This window comes from Xenopus tropicalis, chromosome 1 (genome assembly GCF_000004195.4).
Source record: "Xenopus tropicalis strain Nigerian chromosome 1, UCB_Xtro_10.0, whole genome shotgun sequence".
NCBI lineage: Eukaryota > Metazoa > Chordata > Amphibia > Anura > Pipidae > Xenopus > Xenopus tropicalis.
The window spans coordinates 216511273-216525009 of record NC_030677.2 but is presented as its reverse complement, the minus strand read 5'-3'; the positions used below and the strand labels follow the sequence as shown (position 1 = coordinate 216525009).

Genomic DNA, 13737 nt, shown 5'->3' with positions numbered 1-13737 from the left:
GGGGTGCTATGGCACCTAATAATCCCATGGGCAGCCAGGGGTGCCACTAGCATCTCTATGTGTGCCAGTCTGACACATTGGCACCGGGGGTGCTATGGCACCTAATAATCCCATGGGCAGCCAGGGGTGCCACTAGCATCTCTATGTGTGCCAGTCTGACACATTGGCACCGGGGGTGGGACACGCTGCTCCTTTAATGGAAACTGTGTGGGGGCAGTGGGCAGGGTTAGTCACTGGAGCTGTCATTATCCTGCGCTGCTGTGGGTGGGGGCTCCGTGCCAAACAGACCTGCCCTGAGTGCATCTCGTCCTGCCAGAGGCTCAGCCACAGGCATTCCCTCAGTACGGGGGCATTCAGTCCCTCAGTACGGGGGCATTCAGTCCCTCAGTACGGGGGCATTCAGTCCCTCAGTACGGGGGCATTCCCTCCCTCAGTACGGGGGCATTCCCTCCCTCAGTACGGGGGCATTCAGTCCCTCAGTACGGGGGCATTCAGTCCCTCAGTACGGGGGCATTCGCTCCCTCAGTACGGGGGCATTCGCTCCCTCAGTACGGGGGCATTCGCTCCCTCAGTACGGGGGCATTCGCTCCCTCAGTACGGGGGCATTCGCTCCCTCAGTACGGGGCATTCGCTCCCTCAGTACGGGGGCATTCGCTCCCTCAGTACGGGGGCATTCGCTCCCTCAGTACGGGGGCATTCGCTCCCTCAGTACGGGGGCATTCGCTCCCTCAGTACGGGGGCATTCGCTCCCTCAGTACGGGGGGCATTCGCTCCCTCAGTACGGGGGCATTCGCTCCCTCAGTACGGGGGCATTCGCTCCCTCAGTACGGGGGCATTCGCTCCCTCAGTACGGGGGCATTCGCTCCCTCAGTACGGGGGCATTCGGTCCCTCAGTACGGGGGCATTCCGTCCCTCAGTACGGGGGCATTCCGTCCCTCAGTACGGGGGCATTCCGTCCCTCAGTACGGGGGCATTCAGTCCCTCAGTACGGGGGCATTCAGTCCCTCAGTACGGGGGCATTCAGTCCCTCAGTACGGGGGCATTCAGTCCCTCAGTACGGGGGCATTCAGTCCCTCAGTACGGGGGCATTCAGTCCCTCAGTACGGGGGCATTCATTCCCTCAGTACGGGGGCATCCAGTCCCTCAGTACGGGGGCATCCAGTCCCTCAGTACGGGGGCATCTATTCACTCAGTACGGGGGCATCCAGTCCCTCAGTACGGGGGCATCCAGTCCCTCAGTACGGGGGCATCCAGTCCCTCAGTACGGGGGCATCCAGTCCCTCAGTACGGGGGCATCCAGTCCCTCAGTACGGGGGCATCCATTCCCTCAGTACGGGGGCATTCATTCCCTCAGTACGGGGGCATCTATTCCCTCAGTACGGGGGCATTCAGTCCCTCAGTACGGGGCATCCAGTCCCTCAGTACGGGGGCATCCAGTCCCTCAGTACGGGGGCATCCAGTCCCTCAGTACGGGGGCATCCAGTCCCTCAGTACGGGGCATTCAGTCCCTCAGTACGGGGGCATCCAGTCCCTCAGTACGGGGCATCCAGTCCCTCAGTACGGGGGCATCCAGTCCCTCAGTACGGGGGCATCCAGTCCCTCAGTACGGGGGCATCCAGTCCCTCAGTACGGGGGCATCCAGTCCCTCAGTACGGGGGCATCCAGTCCCTCAGTACGGGGGCATCCATTCCCTCAGTACGGGGGCATCCATTCCCTCAGTACGGGGGCATCCATTCCCTCAGTACGGGGGCATCCATTCCCTCAGTACGGGGGCATCTATTCCCTCAGTACGGGGGCATCTATTCCCTCAGTACGGGGGCATCTATTCCCTCAGTACGGGGGCATCTATTCCCTCAGTACGGGGGCATCTATTCCCTCAGTACGGGGGCATTCAGTCCCTCAGTACAGGGGCATTACTGTGGAGGTGAGAATCCAGTGCAGAAATGCAAGAGGCGAGAATGTAGTGGCCCTACCGGTACATGCACGAGCCCTACTGGCCCACACACTGGCCCTACCGGCCCACGCACCAGCCCTACTGGCGTACATGCAGGCCCTACTGGACCACGTACCCAGCCCTACTGGCATACATGCCGGCCCTACTGGCCCACGCGCTGGCCCTACCGGCGTACATGCCGTTGTACAAACAAGTTAAATTAAAGGGAAGATCCCCCCCGACTTGAACTCACTGTCTGACCTGTTGGAAATAAATCGAGATCTACAGTAGAACCCCCATTGTGTTTATTGGGGGGACCAGAAAAAATGGAGTAAAATGCAGTAGCGCTTATACTCAGGGGAACACAAATACTCACAGATACCCATCACTTCCCAATAGGACGAGGTGAAGGCGGGGCTTCATGACACTGTGAGCCTAAGTGGGTGTGGCAAATGGTTCTACTCCCCGTGCCCTCACCCTACTCTTCTGTACCGGCCGTTCTACTCCCCGCGCCCTCACCCTATCCCTCCGTACCGGCCGTTCTACTCCCCGCGCCCTCACCCTATCCCTCCGTACCGGCCGTTCTACTCCCGCGCCCTCACCCTATCCCTCCGTACCGGCCGTTCTACTCCCCGCGCCCTCACCCTATCCCTCCGTACCGGCCGTTCTACTCCCCGCGCCCTCACCCTATCCCTCCGTACCGGCCGTTCTACTCCCCGCGCCCTCACCCTATCCCTCCGTACCGGCCGTTCTACTCCCCGCGCCCTCACCCTATCCCTCCGTACCGGCCGTTCTACTCCCCGCGCCCTCACCCTATCCTCCGTACCGGCCGTTCTACTCCCCGCGCCCTCACCCTATCCCTCCGTACCGGCCGTTCTACTCCCCGCGCCCTCACCCTATCCCTCCGTACCGGCCGTTCTACTCCCCGCGCCCTCACCCTATCCCTCCGTACCGGCCGTTCTACTCCCCGCGCCCTCACCCTATCCCTCCGTACCGGCCGTTCTACTCCCCGCGCCCTCACCCTATCCCTCCGTACCGGCCGTTCTACTCCCCGCGCCCTCACCCTATCCCTCCGTACCGGCCGTTCTACTCCCCGCGCCCTCACCCTATCCCTCCGTACCGGCCGTTCTACTCCCCGCGCCCTCACCCTATCCCTCCGTACCGGCCGTTCTACTCCCCGCGCCCTCACCCTATCCCTCCGTACCGGCCGTTCTACTCCCCGCGCCCTCACCCTATCCCTCCGTACCGGCCGTTCTACTCCCCGCGCCCTCACCCTATTCCCCTAGGGCCGGGTACGTGCGCCAGTTGGGCCAGTGTGTGTGTGCCAGTTGGGCCGGGTACGTGCGCCAGTAGGGCCAGTGTGTGGGCCAGTAGGGCCGGGTACGTGCGCCAGTAGGGCCAGTGTGTGGGCCAGTAGGGCCGGGTACGTGCGCCAGTAGGGCCAGTGTGTGGGCCAGTAGGGCCGGGTACGTGCGCCAGTTGGGCCAGTAGGGCCGGGTACGTGCGCCAGTAGGACCAGTGTGTGGGCCAGTAGGGCCGGGTACGTGCGCCAGTAGGACCAGTGTGTGGGCCAGTAGGGCCGGGTACGTGGGCCAGTGTGTGGGCCAGTAGGGCCGGGTACGTGGGCCAGTGTGTGGGCCAGTAGGGCCGGGTACGTGGGCCAGTGTGTGGGCCAGTAGGGCCGGGTACGTGGGCCAGTGTGTGGGCCAGTAGGCGGGTCGTGGGCCAGTGTGTGGGCCAGTAGGGCCGGGTACGTGGGCCAGTGTGTGGGGCCAGTAGGGCCGGGTACGTGGGCCAGTGGTGTGGGCCAGTAGGGGCCGGGTACGTGGGCCAGTGTGTGGGCCAGTAGGGCCGGGTACGTGGGGCCAGTGTGTGGGCCAGTAGGGCCGGGTACGTGGCCAGTGTGTGGGCCAGAGGCGGTACGTGGCGGGCGTGGGCCAGTAGGGCCGGGTACGTGCCAGTGTGTGGGCCTAGTAGGGCCGGGTACGTGGGCCAGGGTGTGGGCCAGTAGGGCCGGTACGTGGGCCGTGTGTGGGCCAGTAGGCCGGGTACGTGGGCCGGGTGACGTGGGCCAGTAGGGCCGGTACGTGGGCCGGGTACGTGGGCCAGTGTGTGGGCCAGTAGGGCCGGGTACGTGGGCCAGTGTGTGGGCCAGTAGGGCCGGGTACGTGGGCCAGGTGTGGGCCAGTAGGCGGGTACGTGGGCCGGGTACGTGGGCCAGTAGGGCGGTACGTGGCGGTAGTGGGCCAGTAGGGCCGGGTACGTGGGCCGGGTACGTGGGCCAGTAGGGCCGGGTACGTGGCCGGGTACGTGGGCCAGTAGGGCCGGGTACTGGGCCGGGTACGTGGCCAGTAGGGGCCGGGTACGTGGGGCCGGGTACGTGGGCCAGTAGGGCCGGGTACGTGGGCCGGGTACGTGGGCCAGTAGGGCCGGGTACGTGGGCCGGGTACGTGGGCCAAGTAGGGCCGGGTACGTGGGCCGGTACGTGGGCCAGTAGGGCCGGGTACGTGGGCCGGGTACGTGGGCCAGTAGGGCCGGGTACGTGGGCCGGGTACGTGGGCCAGTAGGGCCGGGGTACGTGGGCCGGGTACGTGGGCCAGTTAGGGCCGGGTACGTGGGCCGGGTACGTGGGCCAGTAGGGCCGGGGTACGTGGGCCGGGTACGTGGGCCAGTAGGGCCGGGTACGTGGCCGGGTTACGTGGGCCAGTAGGGCCGGGTACGTGGGCCGGGTACGTGGGCCAGTAGGGCCGGGTACGTGGGCCGGGTACGTGGGCCAGTAGGGCCGGGTACGTGGGCCGGGTACGTGGGCCAGTAGGCCGGGTACGTGGGCCGGGTACGTGGGCCAGTAGGGCCGGGGTACGTGGGCCCGGGTACGTGGGCCAGTAGGGCCGGGTACGTGGGCCGGGTACGTGGGCCAGTAGGGCCGGGTACGTGGGCCGGGTACGTGGGCCAGTAGGGCCGGGTACGTGGGCCGGGTACGTGGGCCAGTAGGGCCGGGTACGTGGGCCGGGTACGTGGGCCAGTAGGGCCGGGTACGTGGGCCAGTAGGGCCGGGTACGTGGGCCAGTAGGGCCGGGTACGTGGGCCAGTAGGGCCGGGTACGTGGGCCAGTAGGGCCGGGTACGTGGGCCAGTAGGGCCGGGTACGTGGGCCAGTAGGGCCGGGTACGTGGGCCAGTAGGGCCGGGTACGTGGGCCAGTAGGGCCGGGTACGTGGGCCAGTAGGGCCGGGTACGTGGGCCAGTAGGGCCGGGTACGTGGGCCAGTAGGGCCGGGTACGTGGGCCAGTAGGGCCGGGTACGTGGGCCAGTAGGGCCGGGTACGTGGGCCAGTAGGGCCGGGTACGTGGGCCAGTAGGGCCGGGTACGTGGGCCAGTAGGGCCGGGTACGTGGGCCAGTAGGGCCGGGTACGTGGGCCAGTAGGGCCGGGTACGTGGGCCAGTAGGGCCGGGTACGTGGGCCAGTAGGGCCGGGTACGTGGCCAGTAGGGCCGGGTACGTGGGCCAGTAGGGCCGGGTACGTGGGCCAGTAGGCCGGTACGTGGCCAGTAGGGCGGGTACGTGGGCCAGTAGGGCCGGGTAACGTGGGCAGTAGGGCCGGGTACGTGGGCCAGTAGGGCCGGGTACGTGGGCCAGTAGGGCGGGTACGTGGGCCAGTAGGGCCGGTACGTGGGCCAGTAGGGCCGGGTACGTGGGCCAGTAGGGCCGGGTACGTGGGCCAGTAGGGCCGGGTACGTGGGCCAGTAGGGCCGGGTACGTGGGCCAGTAGGGCCGGGTACGTGGGCCAGTAGGGCCGGGTACGTGGGCCAGTAGGGCCGGGTACGTGGGCCAGTAGGGCCGGGTACGTGGGCCAGTAGGGCCGGGTACGTGGGCCAGTAGGGCCGGGTACGTGGGCCAGTAGGGCCGGGTACGTGCGCCAGTAGGGCCGGGTACGTGCGCCAGTAGGGCCGGGTACGTGCGCCAGTAGGGCCGGGTACGTGCGCCAGTAGGGCCGGGTACGTGCGCCAGTAGGGCCGGGTACGTGCGCCAGTAGGGCCGGGTACGTGCGCCAGTAGGGCCGGGTACGTGCGCCAGTAGGCCGGGTAGGCGCCAGTAGGGCCGGGTACGTGGGCCAGTAGGGCCGGGTACGTGGGCCAGTAGGGCCGGGTACGTGGGCCAGTAGGGCCGGGTACGTGCGCCAGTAGGGCCGGGTACGTGCGCCAGTAGGGCCGGGTACGTGCGCCAGTAGGGCCGGGTACGTGCGCCAGTAGGGCCGGGTACGTGCGCCAGTAGGGCCGGGTACGTGCGCCAGTAGGGCCGGGTACGTGCGCCAGTAGGGCCGGGTACGTGCGCCAGTAGGGCCGGGTACGTGCGCCAGTAGGGCCGGGTACATTCTCGCCACTACAGAAGCTCTTTATACCAATATAGCGGAATGCTGATTGTTACAGAGGCAAAACAAACACTGAATCCCTGTGGGGGGAGCAGATATGAAGAGGGGGAGCAGATATGAAGAGGGGGAGCAGATATGAAGAGGGGAAGTACTTCCTGACGTGGGAAGGAAAAGGTTAAAGCAGAGGAAGTAAGGGAAGCGATGAGGGAACAGGAAGTGTCTGTACATCTGAGAGGAGAAAGTAAAGAGGAGCTGCAGGGTTACCATTGGCACGGAGATGCCCTGAAACATCTTAACTACTGCTTATATCCCCCCAGCCTAGAGCTGGGCGGTATGACCAAAAATTTATATCACGGTATTTTTCAAAATTATATCGGTGTCACGGTATTTGACGGTATTTTTTTTTTCCATGCATGATTAGGGGTTAACCCCATTTCCTAATAAATTAGAGAATAATTACTGCAGTATTGAAAATCAGAGTCAGGCAAGCGAAGGCAACAGAAAGTCGTAAGGTAAATCCGGCAGGCTTAGTTTCCCAGGCAAGGCCGCAGACAACATGGCACAGGAGGAGGCGTTTGATAGCTTTACATACCCCCCACGCATGCGCAGAACCAGCGCCGTCAGCGCGTCACGGACGTGCACACTTTGACATGTACATGCGCTTTGACGCACGTGCGCAACGTCCCGCGGACAACGGAACACGCTCACGCAAGGAGGCGCGCAAGACCGGGCCGCGCGGGTGAGTACCCTGACACCTCGGTATTGCGGTATCTGAAAAATGAATATAGTTTTAAAAAAAAACACCGGTATTCGGTATTAAACGGTATATCGCCCAGCCCTACCCCAGCCTATGCTGTAGCGCTGCTTATACCCCCCAGCCTATGCTGTAGCGCTGCTTATACCCCCCAGCCTATGCTGTAGCGCTGCTTATACCCCCCCAGCCTATGCTGTAGCGCTGCTTATACCCCCCAGCCTATGCTGTAGCGCTGCTTATACCCCCCAGCCTATGCTGTAGCGCTGCTTATACCCCCAGCCTATGCTGTAGCGCTGCTTATACCCCCCAGCCTATCCTGTAGCGCTGCTTATACCCCCCAGCCTATCCTGTAGCGCTGCTTATACCCCCCCAGCCTATCCTGTAGCGCTGCTTATACCCCCAGCCTTCCTGTAGCGCTGCTTATACCCCCCCAGCCTATCCTGTAGCGCTGCTTATACCCCCCCAGCCTATCCTGTAGCGCTGCTTATACCCCCCAGCCTATCCTGTAGCGCTGCTTATACCACCCCCAGCCTATCCTGTAGCGCTGCTTATACCCCCCCCCCCCCGGCCTATCCTGTAGCGCTGCTTATACCCCCCAGCCTATCCTGTAGCGCTGCTTATACCCCCCCCCGGCCTATGCTGTAGCGCTGCTTATACCCCCCAGCCTATGCTGTAGCGCTGCTTATACCCCCCAGCCTATCCTGTAGCGCTGCTTATACCCCCCAGCCTATCCTGTAGCGCTGCTTATACCCCCCCAGCCTATCCTGTAGCGCTGCTTATACCCCCCAGCCTATCCTGTAGCGCTGCTTATACCCCCCAGCCTATCCTGTAGCGCTGCTTATACCCCCCAGCCTATCCTGTAGCGCTGCTTATACCCCCCAGCCTATCCTGTAGCGCTGCTTATACCCCCCAGCCTATCCTGTAGCGCGGCTTTTACCCCCCAGCCTATCCTGTAGCGCTGCTTATACCCCCCAGCCTATCCTGTAGCGCTGCTTATACCCCCCAGCCTATCCTGTAGCGCTGCTTATACCCCCCAGCCTATCCTGTAGCGCTGCTTATACCCCCCAGCCTATCCTGTAGCGCTGCTTATACCCCCCCGGCCCATCCTGTAGCTCTGCTTATACCCCCCCTGGCCCATCCTGTAGCGCAGCTTACAACCACTCCCCACAGATACAGCGCATTTCCCTCCCATACTGTAACCACTCCCCACAGATACAGCGCATTTCCCTCCCATACTGTAACCACTCCCCACAGATACAGCGCATTTCCCCCCCATACTGTAACCGCTCCTCACAGATACAGCGCATTTCCCCCCCCATACTGTAACCGCTCCCCACAGATACAGCGCATTTCCCTCCCATACTGTAACCGCTCCCCACAGATACAGCGCATTTCCCCCCCCATACTGTAACCGCTCCCCACAGATACAGCGCATTTCCCCCCCCATACTGTAACCGCTCCCCACAGATACAGCGCATTTCCCTCCCATACTGTAACCACTCCCCACAGATACAGCGCATTTCCCCCCCCATACTGTAACCAAACCCCACAGATACAGCGCATTTCCCCCCCATACTGTAACCACTCCTCACAGATACAGCGCATTTCCCCCCCCATACTGTAACCAAACCCCACAGATACAGCGCATTTCCCCCCCATACTGTAACCGCTCCTCACAGATACAGCGCATTTCCCCCCCCATACTGTAACCGCTCCCCACAGATACAGCGCATTTCCCCCCCATACTGTAACCGCTCCCCACAGATACAGCGCATTTCCCTCCCATACTGTAACCGCTCCTCACAGATACAGCGCATTTCCCCCCCCATACTGTAACCGCTCCTCACAGATACAGCGCATTTCCCTCCCATACTGTAACCACTCCCCACAGATACAGCGCATTTCCCTCCCATACTGTAACCACTCCCCACAGATACAGCGCATTTCCCTCCCATACTGTAACCACTCCCCACAGATACAGCGCATTTCCCTCCCATACTGTAACCACTCCCCACAGATACAGCGCATTTCCCTCCCATACTGTAACCACTCCCCACAGATACAGCGCATTCCCTCCATACTGTAACCACTCCCCACAGATACAGCGCATTTCCCTCCCATACTGTAACCACTCCCCACAGATACAGCGCATTTCCCTCCCATACTGTAACCACTCCCCACAGATACAGCGCATTTCCCTCCCATACTGTAACCACTCCCCACAGATACAGCGCATTTCCCTCCCATACTGTAACCACTCCCCACAGATACAGCGCATTTCCCTCCCATACTGTAACCACTCCCCACAGATACAGCGCATTTCCCTCCCATACTGTAACCACTCCCCACAGATACAGCGCATTTCCCTCCCATACTGTAACCACTCCCCACAGATACAGCGCATTTCCCTCCCATACTGTAACCACTCCCCACAGATACAGCGCATTTCCCTCCCATACTGTAACCACTCCCCACAGATACAGCGCATTTCCCTCCCATACTGTAACCACTCCCCACAGATACAGCGCATTTCCCTCCCATACTGTAACCACTCCCCACAGATACAGCGCATTTCCCTCCCATACTGTAACCACTCCCCACAGATACAGCGCATTTCCCTCCCATACTGTAACCACTCCCCACAGATACAGCGCATTTCCCTCCCATACTGTAACCACTCCCCACAGATACAGCGCATTTCCCTCCCATACTGTAACCACTCCCCACAGATACAGCGCATTTCCCTCCATACTGTAACCACTCCCCACAGATACAGCGCATTTCCCTCCCATACTGTAACCACTCCCCACAGATACAGCGCATTTCCCTCCCATACTGTAACCACTCCCCACAGATACAGCGCATTTCCCTCCCATACTGTAACCACTCCCCACAGATACAGCGCATTTCCCCTCCCATACTGTAACCACTCCCCACAGATACAGCGCATTTCCCTCCCATACTGTAACCACTCCCCACAGATACAGCGCATTTCCCTCCCATACTGTAACCACTCCCCACAGATACAGCGCATTTCCCTCCCATACTGTAACCACTCCCCACAGATACAGCGCATTTCCCTCCCATACTGTAACCAAACCCCACAGATACAGCGCATTTCCCTCCCATACTGTAACCACTCCCCACAGATACAGCGCATTTCCCTCCCATACTGTAACCACTCCCCACAGATACAGCGCATTTCCCTCCCATACTGTAACCACTCCCCACAGATACAGCGCATTTCCCCCCCATACTGTAACCACTCCCCACAGATACAGCGCATTTCCCTCCCATACTGTAACCACTCCCCACAGATACAGCGCATTTCCCCCCCATACTGTAACCACTCCCCACAGATACAGCACATTTCCCCCCCATACTGTAACCACTCCCCACAGATACAGCGCATTTCCCTCCCATACTGTAACCACTCCCCACAGATACAGCGCATTTCCCTCCCATACTGTAACCACTCCCCACAGATACAGCGCATTTCCCTCCCATACTGTAACCACTCCCCACAGATACAGCACTATGCACGGTTCATGATCACATCTGCTTGCCTAGCCCAGCGTAATGGACCAGAACCATTGCCTCTCTGATCCATAGACAGAGGGTCTTGCCATTACAAGCTGTGGGGGGGGGGGGGGGGGGGGGGCAAATGTCCTAAACAGCATCAAGGTGAGTGTAAACTCCAACAGTAATTCTCTGTATTGCCCCATGTGATCTGATCCCGCTCAGCTTGGAACATTCTGATCAGCCCAACAGAACAAAGATCCACTGGGGAGCAAATGCCCTTTTATTTACACCAAGGAAATCAAAAATATTCCCCACCAGAGCCCCCATTACCCCCAAACTCCCCCCACAGCCCCAGACTGGCACAGGCTACACTGTACGCACCCAGAGTGCCTTCATGGTAAAATCACAGGGGGGCTGAAATGTTAGGGGCCCCACTGATTGTAATCGCTTACGTTACCAGGTTGGTGCTCCTGTTAGGAGAAATATGCCCCAGTCTGGGGTAGCGACAAGGAATTGCTGTCTAGCAGGTACCCCGGGCTGGGGCAGTTACCTCCTAACAGGAGCACCAACCTGGGGTATAAGGCAAGCGATTACCCCCCTCCTCCCTTCATGGAATATACAGTAAAACACATTATGTGGGGCAAATCCATGGCAACATACACACTGTGTGGGGCAAATCCATGGCAACATACACACTGTGTGGGGCAAATCCATGGCAACATACACACTGCGTGGGGCAAATCCATGGCAACATACACACTGCGTGGGGCAAATCCATGGCAGCATACACACTGCGTGGGGCAAATCCATGGCAGCATACACACTGCGTGGGGCAAATCCATGGCAACATACACAATGCGTGGGGCAAATCCATGGCAACATACACATTGTGTGGGGCAAATCCATGGCAACATACACACTGCGTGGGGCAAATCCATGGCAACATACACACTGCGTGGGGCAAATCCATGGCAACATACACACTGCGTGGGGCAAATCCATGGCAACATACACACTGCGTGGGGCAAATCCATGGCAACACACTGCGTGGGGCAAATCCATGGCAACATACACAATGCGTGGGGCAATTCCGCACTGACACTACGTCGGGCAAATCCATGGCAACATACACACTGCGTGGGGCAATTCCGCACTGACACACTGCGTGGGGCAATTCCGCAGGGGTATTTACCAGACAAGGCCCCACAGACTGCAGGGAATAAGGGAGGTAAGTGACACTTCCTAATACAGCAGCACCCACATACAGGCAGGGGCCCCTCTGATGGGCATGTAGGGGCCTCACATACAGGCAGGGGCCCCTCTGATGGGCATGTAGGGCCCCACATACAGGCAGGGGCCCCTCTGATGGGCATGTAGGGGCCTCACATACAGGCAGGGGCCCCTCTGATGGGCATGTAGGGGCCCCACATACAGGCCGGGGCCCCTCTGATGGGCATGTAGGGCCCCACATACAGGCAGGGGTCCCTCTGATGGGCATGTAGGGCCTCACATACAGGCAGGGGCCCCTCTGATGGGCATGTAGGGCCTCACATACAGGCAGGGGCCCCTCTGATGGGCATGTAGGGCCTCACATACAGGCAGGGGCCCCTCTGATGGGCATGTAGGGCCTCACATACAGGCAGGGGCCCCTCTGATGGGCATATAGGGGCCTCACATACAGGCAGGGGCCCCTCTGATGGGCATGTAGGGCCTCACATACAGGCAGGGGCCCCTCTGATGGGCATGTAGGGCCTCACATACAGGCAGGGGCCCCTCTGATGGGCATGTAGGGCCCCACATACAGGCAGGGGCCCCTCTGATGGGCATGTAGGGCCCCACATACAGGCAGGGGCCCCTCTGATGGGCATGTAGGGCCCCACATACAGGCAAGGGCCCCTCTGATGGGCATGTAGGGCCTCACATACAGGCAGGGGCCCCTCTGATGGGCATGTAGGGGCCTCACATACAGGCAGGGGCCCCTCTGATGGGCATGTAGGGCCCCACATACAGGCAGGGGCCCCTCTGATGGGCATGTAGGGGTCTCACATACAGGCAGGGGCCCCTCTGATGGGCATGTAGGGCCTCACATACAGGCAGGGGCCCCTCTGATGGGCATGTAGGGCCCCACATACAGGCAGGGGCCCCTCTGATGGGCATGTAGGGCCTCACATACAGGCAGGGGCCCCTCTGATGGGCATGTAGGGGTCTCACATACAGGCAGGGGCCCCTCTGATGGGCATGTAGGGCCTCACATACAGGCAGGGGCCCCTCTGATGGGCATGTAGGGCCTCACATACAGGCAGGGGCCCCTCTGATGGGCATGTAGGGCCCCACATACAGGCAAGGGCCCCTCTGATGGGCATGTAGGGCCTCACATACAGGCAGGGGCCCCTCTGATGGGCATATAGGGGCCTCACATACAGGCAGGGGCCCCTCTGATGGGCATGTAGGGCCTCACATACAGGCAGGGGCCCCTCTGATGGGCATGTAGGGCCTCACATACAGGCAGGGGCCCCTCTGATGGGCATGTAGGGGTCTCACATACAGGCAGGGGCCCCTCTGAAGGGCATGTAGGGGTCTCACATACAGGCAGGGGCCCCTCTGATGGGCATGTAGGGCCTCACATACAGGCAGGGGCCCCTCTGATGGGCATGTAGGGCCTCACATACAGGCAGGGGCCCCTCTGATGGGCATGTAGGGCCTCACATACAGGCAGGGGCCCCTCTGATGGGCATGTAGGGGCCCCACAGACATATAAAAGCCCCCAGTCACAGACAGTAAAGGGACACTTACCAGCAATAAATATAATAAAGGACCAAAGCAGAAATAGGCAAAGGAAAGTTGGGGGCCACAGGGCATTAAGGGGTGCTGTTAAGGCCAACAAGTTGGGGGCCACAGAGCATTAAGGGGTGCTGTTAAGGCCAACAAGTTGGGGGCCACAGAGAGAGAACCCACAGACAAAGTTAGCAGTTCGGGCCCCACACAGTTTAAAGTCACAGAAAGTAACACAATGAAGGAGAGTTGAGGGCCACAGTGCTATAAAGTAAAGGTCCACAGCGGGAGAGTTCGGTGCCATACTCACACACAAGTAGGGGCCCCAGTGCTATAAAGTAAGTTCGGTGCCATACTCACACACAAGTAGGGGCCCCAGTGCTATAAAG

The 13737-nt window shown here is 60.8% G+C and overlaps 2 protein-coding genes across 6 annotated transcripts in view; one reads left to right on the top strand and one right to left on the bottom strand.

Annotated features, from left to right (window-relative positions):
* Positions 1-13737, bottom strand: part of tln1 (talin 1) — a 73881-nt gene that overhangs the window by 59927 nt on the left and 217 nt on the right. The window contains exon 1 of one of the 5 annotated variants that reach the window (XM_031895051.1): positions 13659-13727. The exons of the other annotated variants lie outside the window; for them this stretch is intronic. The gene's annotated coding sequence lies outside the window, so the exon portion shown is untranslated. Of the gene's footprint in view, positions 1-13658; positions 13728-13737 lie in introns of those variants that run through there. 5 annotated transcript variants of the gene reach the window in all.
* Positions 2386-3219, top strand: LOC116412613 (extensin-like). The gene has a single exon (XM_031906862.1). It carries the CDS (start codon positions 2386-2388, stop codon positions 3217-3219), a length of 834 nt encoding a protein of 277 aa, XP_031762722.1.

Excerpts from the sequence above, each read along its gene's own strand:
- LOC116412613 (XM_031906862.1), top strand. The coding sequence starts at position 2,386 with ATGGTTCTACTCCCCGTGCCCTCACCCTACTCTTCTGTACCGGCCGTT.